Source organism: Odocoileus virginianus, chromosome 6 (assembly GCF_023699985.2).
Source record: "Odocoileus virginianus isolate 20LAN1187 ecotype Illinois chromosome 6, Ovbor_1.2, whole genome shotgun sequence".
In the NCBI taxonomy this organism is placed as follows: domain Eukaryota; kingdom Metazoa; phylum Chordata; class Mammalia; order Artiodactyla; family Cervidae; genus Odocoileus; species Odocoileus virginianus.
The window spans coordinates 75,042,570-75,068,091 of record NC_069679.1 but is presented as its reverse complement, the minus strand read 5'-3'; the positions used below and the strand labels follow the sequence as shown (position 1 = coordinate 75,068,091).

The following is a 25,522-nucleotide window of genomic DNA, read 5'->3' as shown; positions in this document are numbered from 1 at the left end:
AAGGGAGCTGCAGGAAATGCGGCCATCCTCCCAGTAAGCTGGCTTCTGGTCCTCTCCGGAGTCCGCGACAGCACTCAGCTCTGCCTCATTTCTAAGAAAGTGTCTGCGCGGTACCCACGGTGAGCCTGGCTGACTCACGACCGACTCAGTCCAGCACTTAAGCCAGCCCCCGTTCGTACGAGAGCAGTCCAGGGGCCCGCGGTGTGTGAGCCCATGTCACTGAAACCCACCCACAAGGCCCTTTACCAGCTGGACTCCGATATGTACATTTCACATACTGCCTTTTGTGTGAAGGGGGTATAAGCCAAGTTAGTCACAAACCCTGGCTACCTTTATTGAATCAGGCTCTTTTTTTTGGTATCGTTTAAGCTGGATTTAAATGATCCTGTAAATAGCTTAACTGCCTCTTTTTAATGGTGTACAGTCCAAGACCATGGATTCCAGCAGACCACCTCTCCTCTTCCCAGTGGCCATGCCTCACCACAACACTCCGGAAAGTGAGGGACTCCTGCTGTGCTAGACGACAAGTCTCAGGGTTTTTTGGGGATTGGCTGGAATAAGAAGTGGGAAATATGCTCCCTCCTCCTAAGTCTAGGGTTTCCTCTTAAGCTGAACGAAATGAGGGCAGAGAAGTAGGGAGCAAGGGTTACAGGTGAAAAGGTGCCTCTGTGCAGGTCAGGTTGCAATTGTTTGGACTTGCCTTAAAGCATGGGAAGAGGTCCAGGGCTGGACGGACAATGCAGAGGAAGAAGGGGGTAACAGGTAGAACAAGGGGTGGTTTCCAAAGTTGTGTCTTTAACCACTATCGGTTCTGCACTGGCGACCGTGAAGAGAAGGGACCTGAGATCCCTGTTGCTATGGTTTTCTGAAATAGCCTCCTCTCCCAGGAGAACACCCAGCCTTCCTCCTCTTTCCTTCCTGGTGGACGGCTGGGGACTAGGAGAGGAAGAGCCGTGCTCTGGAATGCGCCCGGGGGCCTCCCGGGGGCTGAACTGGCTGTGTGAAGGAGAAAGGGCTTCTTTTACAGCCAGCAGGAAAGATCTTCCAAATGAGGAGTAAAAAGGGCTGAGTGGCTTCAGCAGGCTGAGGGGTGTGACCGTCTGGGACCCCAGAAGTTTCATCATGACTGCCGGGGCTGCGAGGTGTCCTGATGACTGGTTTGGGGCTCCCTTCAACCTCTGGTCAGGTTCCCCTCCCACCCCCCTACCCCCCCGGAGCTGCCGCAGCTGACACTGGCGGGTGGGGCGGCTGCAGCCCCAGCTCCCGGAGGGAAGAAGACAAGGCTTACAGGCTGTGGTCTCTGCCCAGCCCACACAGCCGAGCTGGAGGGAGACTTTATTCAAGGAAAAAGTGAGAACAGGAATGAGACGAAGTGTAAAAGGGAAAGGGGGGGGGGGGGCAATACTGATATGAGAAGAACAACAAAGTCCAGTACAACAGGGCAGCCAACACCATCACCAAGCCCCAGGCCAAGCACACCCGATCTCTCCTCTCATCAGACTTGGAAGAAAAAGGGAAACTTGGGACTCTGGAACACCAAGATGGGGTGAGGAGGGTGGTCAATACTGACAGACTTGCAGCTAGCACCCGGCCAGCCCTGCCTGGTCGGGGTCAGACCCCCCCGCCCACCCATGCACCCCTCTTTCAGAGCACCTCCCTGCCCTTCCCTGGTTTCTCAGTGGGACGAGGGAGGTGGGGAGTTCAACACAGTGGGGCTCTGGCACTCAGGACACAGTCCATAGGCTAGGCCCCCAGCTCAGACTTTCCTTGTACTTCGAGGCCAGAGGGTGGGCCTGGGGGAAGCCAACAAAGCTAAGCTGAAAACCACCCAGGCAGGGACCCAGGCACACAGGCCTCTGGGCACACTCCTGGTCAGGAGACCCGGTCCCTGGGCCAGAAGTCAAGTCCAAGTTGGAAGTGGCAGGGGGATGGTGTGAGATGACCCAGGGCCAGAAACCAGACGTGGCCAAACTCGGGCTCTCCCCGCAGCTCAGAACCCTGGCCCTAGGCTTCATTTTGGCACCTAGGGGTGGGAGGTGCAGTTCTCCGTACCTGGCCACGCTCAGGAAGGATGGGGTGGCTGCTGAGATGGGCCAGGAGATGGTGACTGCTGAGGCCACGGGAAGGAGAGGAGCGGCAGGTGTGAGTGGGTGGGACAGGTTCCCAGTGTTCTGACCCGGCAGCCCACACAGAGCATAGGCAGCCCGGCCTTGGGGAGCAGTCACTATCCCGCCATGCTGGCCCACCTTCCATCACACAGCTTTCTCTGACCTCCCCTGACCCCTCCCCAGCCAGGAGCCCCGAGCCCCAGGGACAGAGGAGCCTACACAGTGCTGGGAGGCAGCCCTGAGTCCGGAGGAGCCGGGCCTGGTCCCTCACGGGAAGTGAGATGAGGTGATGCTGACAATGGTGACTAAGGCCCCAAGTCCCTGCCCCCTGCCTCCCCAGAAACTCTGCAGCCAGGCCGGCCCCGCGCGCGGAGCAGAGCCTGTGTAAACACGCCCAGGAGGGGAGGAGGGCTTGCTACATATATGTGAAATGTGTTATAAAAGAAATTAAAAAAGCACCGCTGTATCCCGTGGGTGTCCACAGGCCCGAGGTCTCAGCGAGGAAAGGGGGAGGGAGTATTAGGGGCTTCTCGGTGGGGGTGTCGGCTCCTCCCCCAGCAGATAGCAGCTGCGTTCTGGGGCTGCATTCTGCTTCCTCTCCCCAAGGGGCTCAGGAGGGAGCTGGGGGGCCAGAGCACCCCGCTGGGTTCCCGTGCCAGGGGCAGCTCTCCCCCACGTCTCCCTGACCCCAGCGCCCCCCGTCATAACTCACCCTCAAGCCCTGTGGTCCACCTGCCGGGGGGACATCACAAGGCACCTGCCTCCACACCCACAAAATGCCCCGTTTTCAGCCTCATGCCTCCCAACTGGATCCATCTCTGCCCCAGGTGAAGGTGTGAACACCACCCCCACCTCCTGAAAACTAGGATGGGACGGGAGGCTGAGTTGGGGCTCACAGTGGCCCCTGGACTGCTCTGGCCGTGATGTAGCCCAGCAGGCAGCTTAGGCACCTCGCCAAGGGCCCACGGAGCCAGGAGGAACCCAAGGGAGTGAGCAGCCGGCTTCTCTGCCTGGCCTGACTCTGGGCCAAGAGCTGCTGGTCTGAAGAGCTGCCAGCCCGGTGCCTTCCCTGGCAGGCGCCCGCGCCAGCAGACGCATCCTGTCTCCATCTCTCCCTCTCTCGGCTCCTCAGGCCTCATCCATCTCCCCAGCAGACTGAGAACGGCACTGTTTCTATTCCACTCCACCCCCCTCTCCCCTGGTGGCTCAGACGGTAAAGTGTCTGCCCGCAATGCGGGAGACCCGGGTTCGATCCCTGGGTTGGGAAGATCTCCTAGAGAAGGATAATGGCCTCCCACTCCAGTATTCTTGCCTGGGAAATCCCACGGACAGAGGAGCCTGGTAGGCTACATACAGTCCATGGGGTCACAAAGAGTTGGACATGGCTGAGTGTCTCTGGTCTGCAGGGAGAGTCGAGTGGGAAGGAGGCAGCTGCCCATCTGGGAGCAGCCGCCATGGCGAGGACACTGCCCTGGTCCAGCCTGCTCTGGGGTGCCTAGAACTTCCATTCCTTCCATCTCCACGCCATCTCAGTGCATCCATCTCCCCAGCCCAAGTCCTTGCTACTCTCTTAAGATTACAGACTGTCATTCTTTTTCGTGTTGGGCTTTTAAATTTTCTGACTTGATTGCCAACATTTAAAAATCTGCATGTTTCACGTAAAAATTCAGAATTCTGCAATGAAAAAACATCTGGCCATCTGGTACACAGGGCCTGCCTTTAGACCCGCAGACCAGCAGCGGCTGAGGCTGCACCTTCCTTCGTTGGCCACAGTCCCCACCCAGCCCTGCAGCCCTCCTTTCAATCAGCTGCTCGGCCCCGGGGGGATCTGAGTTCACAACTCTGGGCTCTGTGCTCTTTCCTCTTTTAGGCCCTCAGTCCCTAGGTAACCTTACTGACAGTTGCCTCTCAGTATTAAGAAACCTTAAACGGTCATCTCCTTCAGTTATCCTTCCGTAACCTAAGTCCAATCTATAGCTTTCTAGATGACAAGCAACCATCTAATCTTTGCTTGAATACCTCCAGCAATGGGGAACTCACTACTCCCCAAGGCCGCCTGGTTCTAAACTCTCTCTCACCTTCTTTTCTCACTTACACCCCCCAGTTCTTGGGCTCTGCTTCTCCCCAGTGGCCACCCTGAACCATTTGCCTTCCACCTCTTCTGTTGCTTGAGCCTCCAGAACATTCCTCCAGTTCCACCAACCTCTCTCCACAACCTCTCCCTTGCCCGCCAGGCAGGCGGTGCAGACTCCAGCAGCTCAGGCCCTTCCCTAACGAGCTGCCTCATGCCCCAGGCCCTATCATGCTGGGCCTTCCACACCTAAGCCAGGCTGCTGAATAGGAGAGCAGGGGCTGGGATACAAGCCTCTGTGGCCTGGTCTTCATTTCCCCAGCAGGGGCTGAGGTAACAGGAAGGGGGAGCAGTCCCTGGGGGCCTCCCGACCCAGGCCTGAGGGTCCCACCTCATCCTCCGCCATGGTTCCTGGACCCACCAGGTCTGTTGGTTCCCCACAGTCACGCCGAGCCCATGCCTCTCTGGGCCCCGGGCCAAGCCCGGCCCCTCTGCAGGGAGGCCCCAGCTGCAGCAACAGGCAGAGCTGGGCTGAGCAAGGGGACCAGAGAGGGGTCTGGGAACTCCTTCCCCCAGCGGCTCTCTCCCGGACTCTCGTCCAGCGCATCCCAGCACTGGGCAGTGCCCGCCCACACAGCGCTGTCCGTGGGGCTCCAAGGGCATGGGGGCCCTCCTGGGCCACACACTCTGGCTCTTGTGGCACATGGGGCCTGTGCTAAGCTCCCGATATGGACCACGCAGACCTTTCTCGGGGCGCTTCCTACCCTGCTTTCCTTTCCCTGGGTCACAACGCTGCCAGGGCAGAGAGGACTGGAGAAACATCACTCCCGCATCCCACCACGGCCCAAGCAGAGCTGGGAGGTTTCCCACGGGGAGGATGGACCCAAACCCCAGACACACGGGCAAGGGTACCAGCCAGAGCCAGCAATCCCTCCTCACCCGGCCCCGCGACACTTAGAATCTTCTAAGCATTGGCCTTCCGGTCACTGGCCAGATCCACTAGTTTTTAAGTTTTTCTTTTTCCCAATACTTTAAATTTCAGGTTATCAAGTTAAAACCTCAGAATTCAACTCTTCACTGCCTCCTGGTCCACAGTTAAGAGGGCCTGGCCCAGCGGAGGGACAGCAGCTTGGGAGGCTGAGCTGCGACACGCTCGCCCCGTCAGCAGCCCCGCGTTCCCCGGGAGCGAGGCTGGTCTGGCTGGAGGATGCTGGTCCCCCCCGAAGTGGGCGAGGCAGGGGGTGCTGCCACCCGCCTCATACCCGGATCTGGTACCCATTGAGGTCTGGCATGGCTTTGGGCTCTGAAGGCTTCTTCTCACCGGAAGGCCTGCAGGGAGGAGAGAACAGAGGAGGGGGAAGGGGTGAGCGGCCCCTCCGGGAGGTGGGAGAGGAGGGATCCAGGGGTGGCTGTCCCCCGCCACCGCTGGCTCCCGCCTCTCCATTCTCCAAGGTGTCCCAAATGCAGCAGGAAGGGTCCTCATGGAAGTGCGTTTCTGGAAAACCCTGACCCCCCTTGCAGGCCTGAGTGGGCCCCACACTCATGGGCTACTGCTCTTCACTCTGGCTGCAGGTTAAGTAATGAAGTAACAGTGAATCCCTGTGAGGGGTCCTGTGTTCTCTCTGAGAGCCTCCCAGGTCAAAGTGAAGGAGGCTGGCTATGGGAGGCAGCGAGGTGCCCTTTACACCAGAGAGGTGTCTCCAGAAAAGTGAAAAAGTAAAGTCGCTCAGTCGTATCCGACTCTTTGTGACCCCATGGACTGTAGTGTGCCAGGCTCCTCCATGCATGGGATGTTCCAGGCATGATTACTGGAGTGGGTTGCCATCTCCTTCTCCAGGGGATCTTCCTGACCCAGGGATTAAACCCAGGTCTCCTGCACGGCAGGCAGATGCTTTACCATCTGAGCCACCAGGGAAGCCCATATAACCTGGAGGGGTCTCCAGAATGACCTTTAAAGCAAGAACCAGACCGACATGGAGGAGACAGATCTGATGAGGCCGCCAGGCGTTTTATCAGAATGCTTCTGCCACCAGGGAATCCCATATAACCTGGAGGGGTCTCCAGAATGACCTTTAAAGCAAGAACCAGACTGACATGGAGGAGACAGATCTGATGAGGCCACCGGGCGTTTTATCAGAATGATTCTGCCATCTGGTTACAGGCAAAACCCACTGACTCTCGGAGGGACAAAGGTTACGCTCAAAGCCATCCACCGGCTGCCACCTGAGGTTAAGCCTTTTCCGGCAATATTCCTGGAAGAGCTCACTGTTGGCTGGGCCCCCGCCTTCTACCCTCCCTCCCCCAGAGCCCATTCTGCAGCTCTGCGGTGGTGGCCTCGGACCTTCCCCGGGGGCCTTCTGCTGGGCACCAGGGTGCCCACACAGGGTAACCGGTGGGCCAGGGATGTCCTCTCCCTGGAGAAACGGGACTTCATCGTGGCTGTATCAACATACGAACAAACCCACCCTCCCAGGTTCTCTCCAGTGGGGAAGACAAAGAGAAGGGTGGGAATGTGATGAGCTTGGGGGGAGATCAGAGGGAGGGGAAGATGAGCAGAAAGGATGAAGACTTTTTGTGCACCTACCCCCTCCCTATCCCCCCCGCCAGGCAAGGGGAAACCCAGGGCTCACCGCCTTTCACTTCGGCTGTTCCTGCGGTGGGGGCTGGACTGGCCCCGCTGTGGGGAGGACACATCCTTCTTCCGGTCCTTGGTGGGAGACGGAGGGCCGGTCCCTTTGCCGATCTGGGTGGGGAGGAAGGCACACAGACTCACTCCAGGACTGCCCCAGATCCTGTCCTGTCCTGATGGAGCCACCAGCCCCAAAACTGCTCTGGACAGGGCCCAGGAAGCCTCAAGCCCTGCTCTGCGCTCACTTGGGGTCTTCCTGAACCCATTTCCCGGGCGCTAAAGTGGCCAGCGCCTCGGGGGTTCCACAGAAGGGCGGCCCAAACCCCATCAGCCCCTGAAACAGCATGGACGTGGGCAGCAGTGACTGGGGAGGGTTCATGATGGCCCCTGAGAAAAGGAGTGTTTACCCAGGCCGGGCAGAGGGGCAAGCTGGAGAAGCAGCCTGTGTCTGAGCTTGGGGCTGGGAGCCCAAAGACCCACAGGTGACACAGGTTATCTCCAGTTAATCAGAAGCTCAGACTAGTGGCAACATCTCTGATGAAGGGGGATAAAGGAAGTGGGGGGAGCAAGTGAACTTAGGCGACACAGTCCCTTTGAGCTGAATTTTCAAAACGTGGGGTATACAGGATGGGTGTTGGAGGGTGGTGGTGCAAATAACGTGGGAGGTCTGAAGCACCAAGCGGATTGGGAAACACAGCACCTGAAGTTAGGTAATACTGGCTCCAGCTCTAGATCCAGCCTGCTCCCCTGAAGGTGCAGTGATACTCGGGCAGCTGGGCACCCAGACCTCCACAGGGGAGGACCAGCGGGGAGGACCAGATAGAGGATGGAGAAGGGCAGCTCCCGAAAGCAGCGGGGTCACCTGCAGTCTGCTGCTGCCCTGGGGAAGGAAGGCACCGTCGCTGTCACCCCTGGTCTTGGTCTGGGGGCTGGCAGGGCAGGGTGGCCAGATTCCTGAAAGCACCTGTGATGTGCCTAGGTTCCCTATCCGGAGACTGAGCCCCCGGCCCATCTGCCGCCCACAGGCTGCAAGCAAGTCTCTGGGCTCCCGGCACCTCAGTGTCCTCCCCTGCCCGCTGCAGCCCTCCTGGGGTCCTGGGGAGCCACAGTGGACATGAAACTGCCAGGGTCACGGCTGTGGCCCCAGGCTGCCAGGAGAGGCAGAGCGCGGAGTTGCAGAGGCTGGGCAAAGGGGAGGGGCTGGTAGGCCCCACGGAAGGCCCCCCACAAGTCCAGGGGGACCCAGAGAGAGGCCAAGCTTTGGCTCACTTTGAAAGGCTCTGGGGGCAAGCATCTCAGCTCACTACTCTGGGTCCAGCAGCACCCCCGCATCCACCATGACCCCTGCTCACTGCGGCCAGCCAAGAGGGAGAAGGAGCCGTCCCTCCTTGTCTCCCCACTGTCTGACCCGCTTCCCTTTCCTGACTTCCCCCCGGGGCTGGAGGTCAAGAGTCGGGATGACAGGGGTGATGGAAGCTGCCGCCTGGCCCACACGATACCACTCCCTCCAGACAGGTCATGACTCCCCACCAGCCTTGACTTGCAGTCCCTCAACCAGGATGGCAGCACCCCTGCCTAGGCCCAAACCCAGCTCCCCTGTGGCCCGACCAGAGCCTCCCCAGGGCTGCCCACCTGAGGTGGCTGTCTCATCAGCAGTGACCTGTGAGCGAAGCCCAGAAACTTCCTACCCTCACCTCCCCAACGTCTGGCTCCACCTCTCCCGAGAAGGTGGGATGGGGATGGTGGGGATGGTGGGTTGGGAAGATGGGGGAGCAAGAGCGGACTTCCCTGGAAGAGCGAGCCTCTAGGAAGTGGCATCTCCACCCCTGCCCTTTCACTCCACCCCTACATTTCCATTGCCCCCACCCCTTTCATCCCCACTCCTGCCCTTCCACCTCTCACCTCTGCCCTTCCAGCCCCATCCTTCCCCTCCACCCCTGCCCAGCCCCTGGATGCCCTGGGCAGGGCGGTGCGCAGGCACCTTGAGCCGCATGTCGCGGGCGTGCCGCTCCAGCTCCTTGCGGAAGTCCTCGCGGCCCAGCTTCTCCACGTCCAGGACCGAGTGCTTCCACTCGATCTGCTCCACGCTGTGTGGGTCGTGGGACACGCACTGGCCCAGCTTCACCTTCTTCAGCACGTGCCAGCAGCGGCCGTAGGCGGCCTCGTAGTCCAGCACGAGCTCGCTGAGCGTGCGGAAGGCTGGCGGCTTGTACATCAGGTCCTCGCGCCGGCTCATGCCCAGCGCCCCGTAGCGACCCCCGAAGTTCACCCCCAGCACGATGTGGCGGAAGTAGTTCCCTGAGAAGTAGGTCTTGAAGCTGATGGGGAAGCGTTCCAGGGTGGGCATGCTGTTGGTGAGGTAACTGGCCGGGCCAGCGTAGCTAAGGAAACGGCTAGAAGCAGGGGCGGGGCGGTACCACCCCGCGCACCCCACCCAGGAGGGGCTGTATGAGCCGCCCCAGACCCCAGCTCCCCAGTGCGGACCCATCTCCCCAGTGCGGACCCTGGCTCCCCAGTGCGGACGACGGGTCTTGCTCATCCACACCCTGTCGTCAGGCTTGGGCCCAGCATACAGTAGGCGCTCAATGATTACCGGCTGCTGCCATGACTGCGAGCAGAGCTCACCAAGTAACAGTGAACAAGGCACCCTCAACTGCCCGGCCTTCCAGAGTGATGGGGTGAGGTAAGTGTGAGGCCCTCCATCCACCAGCCTGCCTGTCTGTCTGTCTGTCTCCCCCTCACCTCCCTCCTCCCCCTGCCCTTCCTTTCACACTTGCTGATGCACATGTGTGCATCACAGAGGCACAATCCTGTTCCTTTTCTCTCACCGCCCCCACCCCTCTATGCGTAGATATCGTGCCTCCTGCTCTTCCGATAAAACCAAGGTTGCTGGTGGCCTGGGAGGCAGTCAGCTGTCCACTCCAACCTCCACGGAGGACCGTCTACACCCGCTCTTCTCTCTGGCGGCTCCTTGGGCTCTCCTGGCTCCTTCTCAGGCCTCAGCCTTGGCTGGGACCGCTGACCTCCCTTCCTAAAGCAAATCTGCTGTCCTTATGTTCCCCGTGGCACATCACCACAATCTGTATTATTTTTCTTATTTCTTGGTTTACTTGCTTACTTTTTGTCCCCCTGGCTAGAATATAAACTTTTAATGGGGACCACCTTGTCTGTCATTTTTTTTTTTTCTACTGTATCTCTGGGGCCCAGCACAGACATGGCACATGATAGGCACTCAAAACTCTTTTTTGAACAAATGGGTAGAATGAGATGGACAGGATAAAAGCTTGGCGTACAGACCAGGTAGACACTGCATCCAGTGTCCAACGTGCACCTGGTTGTTTAACTGTATTAACAAACTTGTGGGATGGGATTGCCATTGTTCCCTTCTGCAGAAGAGGACTCCGAGGCCCAGAGATGCTAAGGAGCTTGCTTGAGGCCACAGTGAGGATGCAGCAGAGCTAGGATTCAGGTCCAGGCTGGCCTGACCCTGCAGTCTGTGCACAGTCACTGTGATGCTGACCAGGCCTGACTCCTTGCAAGCAAATGACTGGGAACACAGGTGAGCCAGGTGCAGGCTCTGAGTTCGGTGAGGATGAGACTGGGAACAGACTTAGTACAGTGCGCACCACGTGTTCAGAAGGGAGCTGTGGCAGTTCTATGGGGACAGCAGGGAGATGTCCCGTCCAGATGGGGAGCTACTCCTATTTTCTTCCTGCCCACAAGCCAGCAGGTAACCCCTGGAAGGCCTCTGGGACCATGTGATCCCGTCTGGACCAGCTTCTCTATATGCTCACGGGGAGGGGAGCAGGGTGTCCCTCCTACAAGGGGGTGGGAACCTCCACTTTGGAGCGTGGTCCTGAAGGAGAAGCAAACGTGGGGTGGTGAAGGAGGCGCTGGCAGCAGCCTGGAGTCCCTGGGCTGGCCTCACACTCGTCCCAGCAGAGAACCCTTTGGACAAGGCAATGCTGGTGGGTCCCTTTGGGCAGCAAAGGACTGCCACAGTGGGATTAGCCCTCAGGGAGGAGGACTGGGGGGTCACCCCTGCAGTCTCTGTGTACAGTTTAAGGCAGGTATGTCTATAGGGGTGGGGATCTGATCCCCCTCAGAGAAGCTGCGCTCCTGGCCTGTGAGCGTTGTCGTCTTCTCCCTGACCTGTCTGAACGAGCGACTCCTCTCTGTTCCATTAGGCACCTGCCCCCTCACCCTGCTGGGCACAGAGCCCAGTGCCTACTCCGGGAGTGGGAGATGGAATATTTAAAAGCCTTGGTAGGTACAGGGAAGAGTGTGGGGTAGGCAGAGATGAGTTAAGACTGGCCTTGAATTGGTAAAACTGAGTGATGGGCACATGGGCTGCACTATGTTAATTTATGCTTATATGAGGTTAAAATTTTCTGTAATAAACAAGGTAGGATTCAAGCAGGAACCATTTACAGCAGAGAAATGGCCATATACCAGTCTCCTAACTTTGCTTTAACTAGGGATATTGGGTGCCCCCTCTAGGGGCATTGTCTATGCTACCTAACTACTCTGGTGATCTAGCTATAGGTCCTAGTTCTGCCCTTTGGGTGGGGAAGAGACTGAGAAATCTTGATTTTTCTTAAATATGCAGTTTTACATTTAAAGATCAGGGGATGTGCATCATCTCCACAGATCCACATGTCCTGGAAATGCCAACAGTTGGGCATCCAACCTGCTTCTCCCAGACTCTCTGGTTCTTGGAAATAGCACAGCAGCTTTATGAGACGATGAACCCCGATCTGTGGTTTGGAGAACAGGGTCACTGTGTCCACTGCTCAAAAAAAAACTTCCCAGTAAGCCTCGGAAGTTACCAACTGAGGTGCAAGAGACTGACTCCCCTCAAACTCCTTCACTTTGGGGCCAAGTTTGTGACTTCTGGGAAAGGGAGCTGGGAAGCCCCTTCCAGAGGAGGAAGATGGCCCTGGAGGTGTGAGAGGTGGCTGCCCCCTCTCAGGCCTCTCAGAGGAAGGATACATTCCCAGGATCACCGCTTCCAGGCATTTGATTGGCAGAGCCTCTTTGGTCATTTCCTTGGCCAGGTCCATCAGCCTGGGGGGGAGGAAGGCAGAGTCATGAGGAAAAAGGCTCCAGTCCCTTCTGGTGAAGGAGCATCGGGAGGTAGACTAGATGGACAGACTCCCCTGCCTTCCAAGCCGCCTCAGCTCAGGCCCAGCACCTCCCCCTCACATCCTTCCTGAGCCTAAGGGGAGGGAGAAGAGACAACCACGGAAAGTAAGCAAAGAGGCCCCTTCCCCTTCTGTCCCTGCATTTCCCTCTTCCCTCAGAGCCCTGCTCCAGAGTCCTCTGGAGGGGAGGGAGGTTGGGGGGTGGTGTGCAGTGGTAGGCAGGTCTTTGAAAGCCACTGGGCTGGGGGCCTCCTGTAAAGATGGTGTTTGGGGAGTGCATGGGGTAGCATGCCAAAGATGCCGGAGACCTTGGCACTGACCTTGTTTCTTTGGAGCACAGTGGACACCCCTGACCCAACTATGACTTCTCTGAAGAATCTTTAATTGTAGTAACTGCTCGCCCACGGCTGGCCAGCTCCCTGGAGACTGGACACGGGGTCTCAGGCAGTTAGCTGCCCAGTGACTCCTCTGCCTGGTCTTGAACATGGAATTCAGGCCACTTTAAAACAGACTCTCTCTGAAGCCTGGTTCCTCCCTCCTTACCTAATGCTGCCCCCTGGGTCTGGGAATGCATCCTGGCCACTGGCTTTGAGGGGAGGGTGTCAGACTCCTCCGTCCCATGAGGCTGGAGCTGGTCCCGCACACACAGCAGGCACCGGACAAGAGCAAAGCTTTGGGGTGAGGAAGGCTGCACTCCCCCCAAGGGCTCAGAGAAGGGGTGATTAAGTAATTTAGCTAATAAACCATTTCAAACATTTTTCATAAGGAAGTGATCATGGGTTGATTATACGTGGAGCACGATGTAAAATTCACATTCCTCATAAAAGCACAGGGTTTTAAACCTGTAGACAGCTTTGGGCTGAGCCCCCAGACCCACCTGTGCTATTCACTCTCCACTCTACTCTGCCCTAAGGGTTTCCATGGGGTGAATCCAGCCGGGGGTCTACACTTGGGGGGCAGAATGGGAAGTGAGATATGCAGTTTTCTCCCCAGTAGGGTCCCTCCCGCTCAAACACTGGGCCTTGTACCAAATGACCAGAAGCGAGTCCAGTAAGGTAACTGGGGTGATGCCAGGGAACAGAGAGAAGGGGGAGGACTCTCCTGTGAGGCCCACCTCTCCTAAAAGGAAGATGAGGCTCACACACAGACATCCACCTGAGACCATCCTGTCATCACCAAGGGTGGGCTGCCATCACCCTCTTGGCTCAGCATGGATACTGGCGTTCCCTTTCTTGGCTCAGCATGGATATTGGGGTTCCTTTTCCTCAAGGGAGCCCTGGCTGCCCATCTTGGCCAGAGTCCCCTCTTTAGGACATCCTAAGGAGGGTCACACGGTGGTACCTGCTTTGCTGGCGGGCTCCCCTGGGAAGAGTCCCTGCCTGCCTGATAAGCTTCCACCCACAGGTGACCGAGGGGCTCCAACCAGACCAGGCCTTGTGACCTGGTGCAGAGGGACCTGTGCTCCCCATACTTACCCTGTCAGAGGTCTGCTCTTCTTAATTTCAAAGAACTGTGTCCCTGTGTGATTGTACCTGTGGGTGCTGGTTAAGGGCTCTCTGGCTTGATCTGGAAGAGGTGTGTCCCTCTGCCCCCATCCAGACCCTGGGGGCACAGGCTGGGTAAGGACCTCCCAGAGTGCTTCTGGAGAGTGCCCAGGAGGATGTTCAGGGCGTGATCGTCTGAAGGGAGAGGAGGGCACAGCACGCCGCTAGCTCCTTCCCCCACAGGGCCCCCCTCTGTCCTCACTCATCTTCTGTTCCCAGCTTTCCTCTCCCAGGAAGGGAGCCGGGCAGCAGGCAGCCAGGCTGGCCAGGGCCGGGAGAGACGCCTGAGCCGTGGACAGTTCTCAGCAGTACTGCATGTTCCAGTTGGTGAGAAACAGCACAAACGGATGGGAGAAGGCTGGAGTGGGATTCCTACACAGCTCTGTTGCTGGGTGCTGCTCCCAAGCCAACCAGTCCCTCGCTGGGCCACCAGTCCCCATCTCTGCCCCCTACCCTCTCCCCCCCAAATTGGGCTGGACCCAATTTTCAGTAACCAGCTTTACTCTTCTTCTGCTCAGGACCCATGCCTGGCCCTTAGGGGTCCTGCTGTCTAGCACCGAATCAGCAGATAGGAGGGTCAGGGGGAGCCCAGGTGGAAGAGTTCCAGGCAGGGCCCAGAAGAGGCTCAGCTCAGGGACACAGGGGAATCCCGGGCTTGGGGGTGTCCCAAGGCTTTCCCCATGCTGGGCAGCTGGCTTCCTGCCAGGGAGGAAAAAGGTGAAGAAGTAGGGGATACGGCCAAGATGTGGAAGCTGTCTCCTGGAGCATAAAACTCCTTTTTCTCCTCCATCTACCTGCTACCTTCCCTCAACACACACCCTTTCCCCCAACACACACCTCTTTTAGACCAGTTTTTAAACAGCCCCAAGGGAGCTTCCCCCGCCTCTCTCTCTGCTGGCCCTGGAGGCTCAGCAGAGGAGGTCTGGGCTGGCGGACCTGGACTAGGCTTCCACCAGTGGGTCAGTCAGGAGACACTGACCCTGTCACACAGAGGAGGAAGGGGGCGGCCGGGAGGCCAGAGCAGGTGTGGTGTTCATCAGACAAACCGGCTTCGATACCCGGGAGGACACGGGCGGTGTGCACACGACTCCGGGGGTTCAGAGATGCCGTGGGAATGGCACCCCCTGGAGTCGGGGGGTGCGGCTGCTCGGCCCAGCGCCCTCTGACCCTGTCTGGAAACAAGCCCCAGCCGGCTCCGGACCAGCCGGACGGCAGCCGCGACCCTGACCGCGGAGGATACTGCAGTTCCCTGATGTAGCGCTGCACGGCTTCCAGGCGCTCAGGGACGGGCGTGGAGGGCTGGAACGTAGGCACACTCGGCATGGGGATCTGGGTACGGAGAGAGAGAGCTCTGGTCACGGAGGGAGGCTCACCCTGGAGCTTCCAGCCTGCCGGACACCCAGGTCAGCCCCAGAGAAGCCACGTCCCGTGGAGGAGCTCCCCGCTACTCCCTCCACTGAGCTTCTCTCCTCTGCACCCCTCCCCCCACGCCCCCAGCCCCCCACTGGCCACTCCTCACCCTCCTAGCCCTTGACGGCATTTCTGATCTGGAACTTATGCTGATATTCCAATTTTATGCTTCTTTCATAATTTTAGAAAAAAACACAGGCTGACTGTCTGGAATTTTACATTTCATGAACTTTAAGGCGTCCCCAGGAATGTCAAGGTTGAAGTGAAGTTCATTTGGGTTTGGGGTTCAACTCTGGTTCAAAATCAAGTTGATCAGGTGTTCCTGTCCCTAGTGAACGCACCCTTGGCAGGGGGTGTCACCCCACCCCACCCCCATATCACAGCACAGTGACCAGGCCTTCCTGCTCCCCTAGGAAGAAGGAGGAAGTGCGGGGGGGACGTGGTTTGGGACAGGGCTTGCTGTGGACTAGGCACTTTGGAAGGGTTCCATGGAGGCAGCAGGAGCCCCGGCTCTCCTTCAATACCTGTCTGTCCTGCCAGCGCCACGCCTACAACAACACTGCTAACTGGGCATCTGGACAGTCTTCCTCAGCGGAAGAGACTCTCCAGAGTCCGGCCAGACATGGGGAGAAGAGGGTGTCGTGGGGAGAGTGGGGGTGTGGTGGGAAGGGGTGGGTGTCGTGCCCGACACCCTGAGGACTGGGAACCCCCAGCGTGGGCTGCCCAGGTGCTGGCAGTCAGGCTAGGCTCCGTGGCCCCCTGGAGTCATCCCTCGGCAACCCAGCAGTTGTCAGAAAAGCAGCCACACCCGGGTGTGCGCCCCCAGGCCACCCGCTCCGGCCTGGGGAGCTTGAAGGCTGGCAATTTGGCCACAACAAGTCAAGTGAGGCTCAGGAGCCAAGGGAAGCACCCACCAGGTCCTTGGGGTTACGGGTCGGGCTTTCCTGGGTAGAGAGGAACCAGCCTTCCAGGTCCAAGGCCCACCCCGCTGGGGTCCCCCTTGGCTCCCAGCCCTGGCAGCTCTGAGGTGGCCTCAGGGCTCCTCAAACGGCATGACGAGGCCCCACCCTGCTGCCCCTCAGCCTCGGCCTACCCCCCGGCAGCTGGGGGTTGCTGAGCGCGTCCATCTGTACAGGCAGGGAAGGGCAGGGTGCATGCGGGGGGCTGGGCTGAGGGCACAGCCGGAGTGGCCGGGGCTCTGACATGAAGGGAAGTGAAACACCAGTGACTCCTGACGGCACCACAGCCTCTGACAGGCATCGACTTGTCCCAAAGGGCCGAGGCGCAAGGGAGAAAGCCCTGCCCAGGAGAGGACTCTGCGTGAACTTCCTCCCCGGCCCTGCTGGCCCCCTCCTTCCGGTCTGGGCAGTCCCCAGCTGCTGACACCTCAGTCTGGAGGCAGCTACTTCCCCTTTCACACCCCGCCAGTTCAGTTCAGTTCAGTCGCTCAGTCGTGTCCGGCTCTTTCCGACCCCACAGACTGCAGCACGCCAGGCCTCCCTGTCCATCACCAACTCCAACAACTCAAACTCATGCCCGTTGAGTCGGTGATGCCATCCAACCATCCCATCCTCTGTCATCCCCTTCTCCTCCTGCCTTCAATCTTTCCCAGCATCAGGGTCTTTTCCAATGAGTCAGCTCTTGGCAACAGGTGGCCAAAGTATTGGAGTTTCAGCTTCAACATCAGTCCTTCCAATGAATATTCAGGACTGATTCCTTTAGGATGGACGGGTTAGATCTCCTTGCAGTCCAAGGGACCCTCAAGAGTCTTCTCCAACACCACAGTTCAAAAGCATCAATTCTTCGGCACTCAGCTTTCTTTATAGTTCAACTCTCACATCTATACATGACTACTGGAAAAACCATAGCCTTGACTAGACAGCTATTTAACTTATATGCAGAGTACATTATGAGAAACGCTGGGCTGGAGGAAGCACAAGCTGGAATCAAGATTACCGGGAGAAATATCAATAACCTCAGAAATGCAGATGTCACCACCCTTATGGCAGAAAATGAAGAAGAACTAAAGAGCCTCTTGATGAAAGTGAAAGAGGAGAGTGAAAAAGTTGGCTTAAAAATCAACATTCAGAAAACTAAGATCACGGCATCTGGTCCCACCACTTCATGGCAAATAGATGGGGTAACAGTGGAAACAGTGGCAGACTTTTATTTTTGGGGGCTCCAAGATCACTGCAGATGGTGATTGCAGCCATGAAATTAAAAGACTCCTTGGAAGGAAAGCTATGATCAACCTAGATAGCATATTAAAAATCAGAGACAGTACTTTGCCAACAAAGGTCCATCTAGTCAAGGCTATGGCTTTTCCAGTAGTCATGTATGGATGTGAGAGTTGGACTGTAAAGAAAGCTGAGTGCCGAAGAATTGATGTTTTTGAGCTGTGATGTTGGAGAAGACTCTTGAGAGTCCCTTGGATCGCAAGGAGATCCAACCAGTCCATCCTAAAGGAGATCAGTCCTGGGTGTTCATTGGAAGGACTGATGTTGAAGTTGAAACTCCAATACCTTGGCCACCTGATGTGAAGAGCTGACTCATTGGAAAAGACCCTGATGCTGGGAAAGATTCAGAGCAGGAGGAGAAGGGGACGACAGAGGATGAGATGGTTGGATGGAATCACCGACTCAATGGACATGGGTTTGGGTGGACTCCAGGCGTTGGTGATGGACAGGGAGGCCTGGTGTGCTGCGGTTCATGGGGTCACAAAAAGTCATATATGACTGAGCGACTGAACTGAACTGAACTGAACTGACTAGATGGACCTTTGTTGGCAAAGTAATGCCACTGCTGCCTGAACTGTGGCCACCGCTTAAAATCAGCAGGGGGATAACCGCCCCGAACGGAGAGTGCTCTGTCTTCCTGCCTGGCCACCCTGTACAAGACAGGCTCCAGAATGCTCTGAGGGCCTGGCTGGACTCCCTGGGTCAAGGATGTGGGCTGAGAGAGGAATCAGAGGAATGACAGCACTATTTACTATAAACAGCAAGGCACCTGGATTTTTCAGGTGGAAGGTCCCAGGCAAGTCATCTCCAGTTCCCGTGAGAGCATCTAGTGACTTCTAGGAGCTTGGGTAGAGACTGTATAAGTATACCCTCCCCCGAGACACTTCAAACAAGGAGGGCTCTGTGGTCCAAGAGTCCTTTGAGCAAGCTTGTACAAGCCAGCCCTGGGCCAGGGCCGGATGGTACCCATGAGGGCATCACCTGCCATCTAGGCACAGGACTCAGGAACTGGAGGCTCTGTAAGAACTAAAGGGCTCCAGAAAAAGTGTAAAAAGATCCTGGATTCACGAGTAGGGCCTTAAAGGACACCACCACCGAGGCATAGCTGGAGGGAGCTGTCTAACAGCTGTGACATGTTAACTCATGTCAACCAACAGGCCAGAATCTTTCTTCTGAATGTTCAGACAAACAAAACAAACAGGCAAGAGTCTGTATATCCAAGTAACCAGACCTGCTGGAGGGGTGACAACCCCTCAACCCCCACCCCAAACCAGGAGCCCAGAAATGCTCCCTTGCTGCAGAGCGGCAGGGTGAAGCAGGGTACAGTGGAGGAAAGTGATATTGGCCCAGATCCATCCAGGAATGACTCCCCCTCTGCCACCAAGGCCAAGGGTTACGTTTGCTCTAGGAACCACCTGATGTTCTGAGTTCTATTAAGGCCTTCTCCCTGGTGGAGTACATCTCAGTCTAGAACAGAAAGGAGGCTTGGGGGAGGTTGGGCAGCCTACAGCTGAGTGTGTGGACAAGAAGCAAGAAACCCTAGAGGCTGACAGACCTGGACCTAGAACCAGCCCATCGCTGTCTAAATCCCAGCCCCACCATTTACTGTCTGACAGCAAGATCCTTACCATCTCTATGCCTCAGACACCTCACCTATCAAGTGGGTGCCAAAACAGAACCAAGCTCAGAGCCTAGATGAAACACTGCGAGGCCAGGTCTGAGGACAGGGACTGGCACACAGCAGAGACTCGGGCTCTGCCTACTGTCGCTGTTATTCCTGGGCGTGTCAGAGACACTGGTCAGCCCATGAGGACGCCGGCAATGCTGCCTTTTTGAGGGATGTCCAAACTCACCTTCTGCAGGAGCTCAGTGTCTGGAGCCGCAGTCAGAAGACCTTGGGCCGCTGGGTCTGGATGTGTGGCCACTGAGCTTTTAAAAAGGTGGTAGCAGGGTATCTCCCTGGTGGTCCAGTGGTTAAGAATCCACCTACCGATGCAGGGGATGTGGGTTCGATCCCTGCTCCGGGAACTAAGATCCCACATGCCGTGGGGCAAGTAAGCCCACATGCTGCAACTACTGAAGCCCTGAGCGCTTTAGAGCACTTGCTCCGAAACAAGAGAAGCCACTGCAATGGGAAGCCCATGTGCCGTAACAGAGAGTAGTCCCCACGTGCCACAACCAGGGAAAAGCCAGGTGCCTCAATGACGACCCAGCACAGCCAAAAATAAATAATCAATAAATAATAATTAAAACAAACAAACAAACAAACAAGGGGCAGCTTGAGACATCAAGGAGACAGTCTTACAAAGGAACACAAGCGGCTCCTGGATCTGCGATCCTTCTAGAACTGTCGCCCGTTAACATACTGGTGTCATCCTTTTAGAGGACATCTCCCCAAAGTGCCTGTGGGGTGGTCTCCTGGACCCTCATCTCCAGGCGCTATTTGCTGAGTACACATTATAGCTCACCCACTTCACAGGCTTTATTTCATCAATGTCTCCCAGTGCCCCCCTCAGAAGTGGGTATTGTGCTTATGCCCACTTTAGAGCTGAGGAAACTGAGGTGCAAGGACCGTGGGTCCCTTCCCGGAGACCCAGGATTTGAACATGGTGGATGCGATGTTTTACCACACTACACTGCGGGGACCCCAGACTCAACCACCTGCAGGGGCCACACAGGTGACATAAACAAGGAAGGCAGACAGAGGGAGCAGGTGGGGGTCTCAGGCCACCTGGGGGAGGGGAACCAGCCCTCAGCCCTGGCTGCCTGCTGCCATGTGGGGTCACAGATTCTCTGTGCTCAGAGCTTGTCATTTTCTGGAAAGATGCCAAAAAATCTGGATTCTGATGTGAAATCTCCGCATTTTGAATTCTGGCTTGCCTGGTCTTTTTAAAACATTATGCTAAGGTAGAGAGGGAGGTGGGAGTGGGGAATCAGGATGGGGAATACATGTAAATCCATGTGATTCATGTCAATGTATGATAAAACCCACTACAATATTGTAAAGTAATTAGCCTCCAATTAATAAAACTAAATGAAAAAAAAAAACAACATTATGCTGTCCCCCATACCCTTGGCGGACTTCCCAGGTGGCGCTAGTGGTAAAGAACCTGCCTACCAGTGCAGGAGACATAAGAGATGGGGGTTTGATCCCTGGGTTGGGAAGATCCCCTGGAGGAGGATGTGGCAACCCACTCCACTTGCCTGGAGAATGCCGTGGACACAGGAGCCTGGAAGATTACCGTCCAGAGGGTCACAAAGAGTTGGATATGACTGAAGTGGCTTAGCACAAACTCCTGGTCCCACTGCGGTGCAACCTCTATTGCCTCTGTGTTAGCTCCAGGGACAGGGCCACTCAGGGGGTGAGGGTGGGGCAGCCCAGTGCTGGGTCCACACTGCTGGCACTCTGGGATCAGACCCTGATGCCTCCTGGACATCTCCACTCTGCCCAGACTCTGGGGCCAAGACTCCTGCTCTGGGCCAAGGTGGAGGAGAACCCCTCCCCCCTCAACTTTTCCTGTGGTTTGAGGAGGGGGATTTGATTTAGGTCATACATGAATGGTCTAGTGGTTTCCCCTACTTTTTGAATTTAAGTCTGAATTTGGCAATAAGGAGTTCATGATGTAAGCCACAGTCAGCTCCCGGTCTTGTTTTTGCTGACTGTATAGAGGTTCTCCAGATGACACCACCCTTATGGCAGAAAGCGAAGAACTAAAGAGCCTCTTGATGAAAGTGAAAGAGGAGAGTGAAAAAAGTTGGCCTCAGAAAACTAAGATCATGACATCCAGTCCCATCACTTCATGGCAAACAGATGGGGAAACAATGGAAACAGTGAGAGATTTTATTTTCTTGGGCTCCAAAATCACTGCAGATGGTGATTGCAGCCATGAAATTAAAAGACGCTTGCTCCTTGGAAGAAAAGCTATGACCAACCTAGACAGCATATTAAAAAGCAGAGACATTACTTTGCCAACAAAGGTCCGTCTAGTCAAGGCTATGGTTTTTCCAGTGGTCATGTATGGATGTGAGAGTTGGACTATAAGAAAGCTGAGTGCCGAAGAATTGATGCTTTTGAACTGTGGTGTTGGAGAAGACTCTTGAGAGTCCCTTGGACTGCAAGGAGATCCAACCTGTTCATCCTAAAGGAAATCAGTCCTGAATATTCATTGGAAGGACTGATGCTGAAGCTGCAACTCCAATACTTTGGCTACCTGATGCGAAGAACTGACTCACTGGAAAAGACCCTGACGCTAGGAGGAGAAGGGGATGACAGAGTTTGAGATGGTTGGATGGCATCACTGATTCAATGGGCATGAGTTTGAGTAGGCTCCGGGAGTTGGTGATGGACAGGGAGGCCTGGCTTGCTGCAGTCCATGGGGTCGCAGAGAGTCAGACACAACCGAGAGATTGAACTGACTGAGAAGTGGAAGTTTCAATTTTCCCAATCATCTCACAAAATCCCTTCAGGACCACCATACATGTCTGCCATGAAACTTGCCACAGACAATAGTGTTATTCCCTCATTAGTTTCTTTTCTAAGCATGAAGGTTGAAGATGACAAGATGACATTACAAGACCAGCTGCTAATGAGCTCGTCAATTTTGTTTTTAGTCCCTTGAAGTGGTGACAGTTCTTCAGAGGACCATTCACACTCTCCCAGAGCCTGATTTAGACATCAGCAGGATGGCTAGAGAGCCATCTGCTAATCCCTGACTTGCTCATGTGGGAGAAGCATGTGGCTCTGGCTTCACTGGGACAAATGCTGAGTGAGACCTAGCTGCCCCTCCTGATGAAGGGCATGGACAGAGGGAATGAACACCCAGTAATCAGCACCAGCCTGAAGCATTACAGTTTCTTAAATGCTTTAACACAGGGATTCCCTGGTGGTTTAGTGGTTAAGACTCTGTGCTGGTAATGCAAGGGGCCTGGGTTTGATGCCTGGTCAGGGAACTAGATCCCACATGCAGCAATTCAGAATTTGCACAACACACTAAAAAGATTCTGCATGTGCAACTGAGACCTGGAACAAAATTAAAAAAAAATGCTTTAACACATTTGTCTCATTTAACTTCACTACAATCAACACCACTCAACCTCAGACGAGAAAACTGTGGCTCCAACAGGGGTCTGCTTGAGTTTACAACTAGGCGGGTTATTGGAACAGATGTCTATATCTTCTGATGCCATATTTCCTCTTCCAGGAATTTATCTCAAGGAAATAATCAGAGCTGCTGCTGCTGCTAAGTCGTTTCAGGTATGTCTGACTCTTTGCAACCCCATGGATTGTAGCCCACCAGGCTCCTCTGTCCATGGGATTCTCTAAGCAAGAATACTGGAGTGGGTTGCCATTTCCTTCTCCAATAATCAGAGGTGGGTCCCCAAATGTATGTAGAATGGGCACCACAGTGCTCATTTTAAGAAAAAATTATTGGAAACAATGGCCAACCACAGGGAATTAGTTAATTCTGAATTAGCTCAGAAGGTGATTATGTAGCCATTCAAAATCAAACCACATTCAATTTCCCTTGAAAATATAAGGCAGTAGCTCAACCCTCAACCTGGGGGTTGACTGAATTCAGCTTGTCCCAGAAGATAGTCTCTGATGGTTCTACCAATAACTTAGTAAAAAGAGAACAAAACAGGCCACCTGTTTCCCTGTCTAATCCACCTTAACTGCCACTCTCTCTGGTCCCTTCCTTCTTACCTGGACAAGTACGCATAAGCATAGGGCTCCGACCTCTGGCCAACTGACTTTTCTTAGGGAATTTCAGGTCTCTGCATTTGAGAGAGTATTTCCCTAGTCTTGAACCATATCTTTGGGGAGAAAAAATCAGGCATGTTTTTCCACCAAGTACTATAGGGCACAGAACGTTTCAAATACTCTTTCATTCAACAAATGCTTACAAGTGCCGGTTCTGTGCCAGGCACACAGGAGGCCTTGGGAAGACAAAGATGAATGAGACAGCCTCGGCCCTCATGGTGACACAACTGAAGGCCAGCCGTCGTGAAAAATGACTGCACTTTGTTTTTGCAATGCACAGAAAAATGCCTGAACTTTGCCCCTCTCCACGGCCCTCTTCTAACTGCCCTGGAACCTCATGTCCTACAGAGGAGAGGCCCTGGAACCGGAAGACCGGCGGTGGGGTGGGTAGAGACCCAGCCCTGCCACTTACTGCCTATGGAGCCCTGAGTTCCTACTTGAGTTTTCAGCTTCCTTGTCTGTAAAAATGGGTCCTCAAACTGCACTTCATGCACAAGGCTCTTGGAGAATTCAGTGAAACACATGAAAATATTTACTCAACATCTGAAACCCTGGACCCTCCTCAGTCATTCATTCTCTCTCTGCCCACTGCTCTTGGCGCTTAGCAAATAAAATGTCAAGCCACCCGTTAGCGTTATTAAGTTTATCTGCTGCTCTGCCCACAACATATGGGCATTTTAAGAGATGGAGGAGGGCAATCCTAGAAACAAAGGCATGTGGACCTCACAAAAAAGCCTCAATGGTAATTGAGTAAAAGTTCTGGACAGGTTCAACCTATCTGTATTTTTAACACTATACCATGCCAGTAGCTCTGAACGCCAACAGGAAAAGTGGCACTTGGCTCTGGAAGCCCCCAGGTCACTAAAACCTTAGCTCTCCTCCACCCGGCAAGCCCCACGCAAACACCTCACCTTGGGCAGGTCCGTGGCCCCACGGATCCGCTGAGCCACCTTCTCTCCATCGGGGTGGATCTTGGCCACGTGTTTCCACATCCTTTCCCAGGTGGGTTCATCCACAGGCAGCCCACCCCGGTTAACAAAGAAGGGGATGCCTCCATCTCGTAGGTCCTCTTCCCCTTCTTCTTCTGGCTCATCATCTCTCTGGGCTGAGGCTCCTTCGCTGGTCTCCAAACGCCGGACCCCAGAGGGGACAGCTGCAGCGGTGGGGGCAGCGCCGGTACTGCCGCCCCCGACAACCTTCTTCCCCCCTGGCATCCCCAAATCCTTGACGGGTGGGTGGGAGGACGTAGCAGCAGGCAGGGGTAAAGAAAAAAAAAAAAGGTGGCTCACAGGAGGCCTCCCACACACCAGCTGCAGGGATAACACATGGCCAAACAGAGCGCCGGGCACCTTTAAGAAACCAGGGCGTGGCTCCGTACAATAAAACACTACTTGATGGGAGGGTGAAAAAAATCAGTGCCTCAAAGTGAAGTGCTGGGCAGAGGGGCTTGGTTGTCCCGGCTGAACCTTAGAAGCCTGGTTCTTTTTGAAAAACGGCATGTAGAGACTTCATCTCAACTTGGCAGCTTTCACCAAAGCACCCCCCTTTTGAGAGCGAGAACAATACCGGACAGCAGCCTGGGCTGCCCGAGGAGAAAAGCCGGAGGGAAACTGAGGCCAGGCAGCTCAGATCTGCGGCCACCAAAGGGTTCTACCCTTTGGGCACGAGTGCCCACGCCGACCGGGCGCCCCAGGTCCCAGTTTTTTGAAGAGTAACAAATTCCTCTACAAAATACCGCACGCCCACACCTGTGCGCGTTCCGAGGTGGGGGGCCCAGGAGACTCCAGGCCGGGAGTCGGCTCCGAGGTCGCGACCCCCCGGATCGGAGGGCGGCGATGGGGCTCGATTTCTCGGACGCGACGAGTCTGGGATCCGAGACTCGCAGCTGGCAGGGGCGCGGGGAGGGGGCGCGCGCCGACGCGCACATTCCACGCCCGCCGCCAACTCCCCGCACAAAGTGGGCTTTGTCTCGGTCTCCTGTCCCCTCGCACCCCCACCCCGGGCAGGAGCAGTGGAGCCCCCCGGGAAGGGCGCGGCGGGGAGGCGAAGCGGGGAGCGCCCAGGCCCCACCGGTCCCCAGCCCGGCGCCTCTCAGCGGGCGGATGCCGGGCACCCGGCGCCGCGCTGCGCCAGCCGAGCCATCGCGGGGCGCGGGGCCCGCTCTCGGGCCCGGGGCTCAGCTGGGAACGCTCGGGCGGTGCGTAGGGTCACCGAGCGGCGGGCTGCGGCCACAGTGTCACCGCCCTGGACCGGCTGCAGCATGGGCGGTGGCGCGGCCGCGACGGGCAAAGGATGCTCAGCGGCTGTTCGCTCGGCCTCCCGCGGCACCCCCGCCTTCCCCGGCTAAGGGCTGGAGGCAGGACCGCGGGGCGGGGAGAACAAGCCTGGAGGTTCGCGCAGCCACGGCCGCGGAGGAAGCCGGAGCCGAGGGGCAAAGCCTCGGCGAGGGCGGGCTGCGCTAGTGAGCCGAGAGCAGCCTGCCGCGCGCGCGCGCGCGGATCCCCGCGCAGGTCTCGGCTCCGGCGAAGCTTAGGCCAACCGAGAGGCCGGCGGCGGGGTCCCCGGCCGGCCTGCCGCCCACCCGGCTCGACTCTGGCCCGCGCCGCGCATGCGCTCCG

At 56.3% G+C, this 25,522-nt stretch overlaps 1 protein-coding gene across 1 annotated transcript; it reads right to left on the bottom strand.

Moving 5' to 3' along the window:
- Nucleotides 1-1,297: 1,297 nt before the first annotated feature.
- Nucleotides 1,298-25,519, bottom strand: VASH1 (vasohibin 1). Its single transcript, XM_020892302.2, has 7 exons — nt 23,816-25,519; nt 14,737-14,825; nt 13,428-13,484; nt 11,801-11,875; nt 8,790-9,171; nt 6,810-6,922; nt 1,298-5,508 (listed from the first exon to the last, which is right to left on the bottom strand). The coding sequence occupies exons 1-7, from the start codon at nt 24,116-24,118 to the stop codon at nt 5,436-5,438; spliced, it is 1,092 nt and encodes a 363-aa protein (XP_020747961.1). The 5' UTR covers nt 24,119-25,519; the 3' UTR covers nt 1,298-5,435.
- Nucleotides 25,520-25,522: the final 3 nt, after the last annotated feature.

Coding starts and splice junctions, on each gene's coding strand:
- VASH1 (XM_020892302.2), bottom strand. CDS start 24,118: ATGCCAGGGGGGAAGAAGGTTGTCGGGGGCGGCAGTACCGGCGCTGCC. Junction 11,876..13,427: donor AAGAGCAGACCTCTGACAGG/GTAAGTATGGGG, acceptor CCTCCCCCCCAG/GCTGATGGACCTGGCCAAGG. Junction 9,172..11,800: donor GAAGCGGTGATCCTGGGAAT/GTATCCTTCCTC, acceptor TGGCCCGGCCAG/TTACCTCACCAACAGCATGC.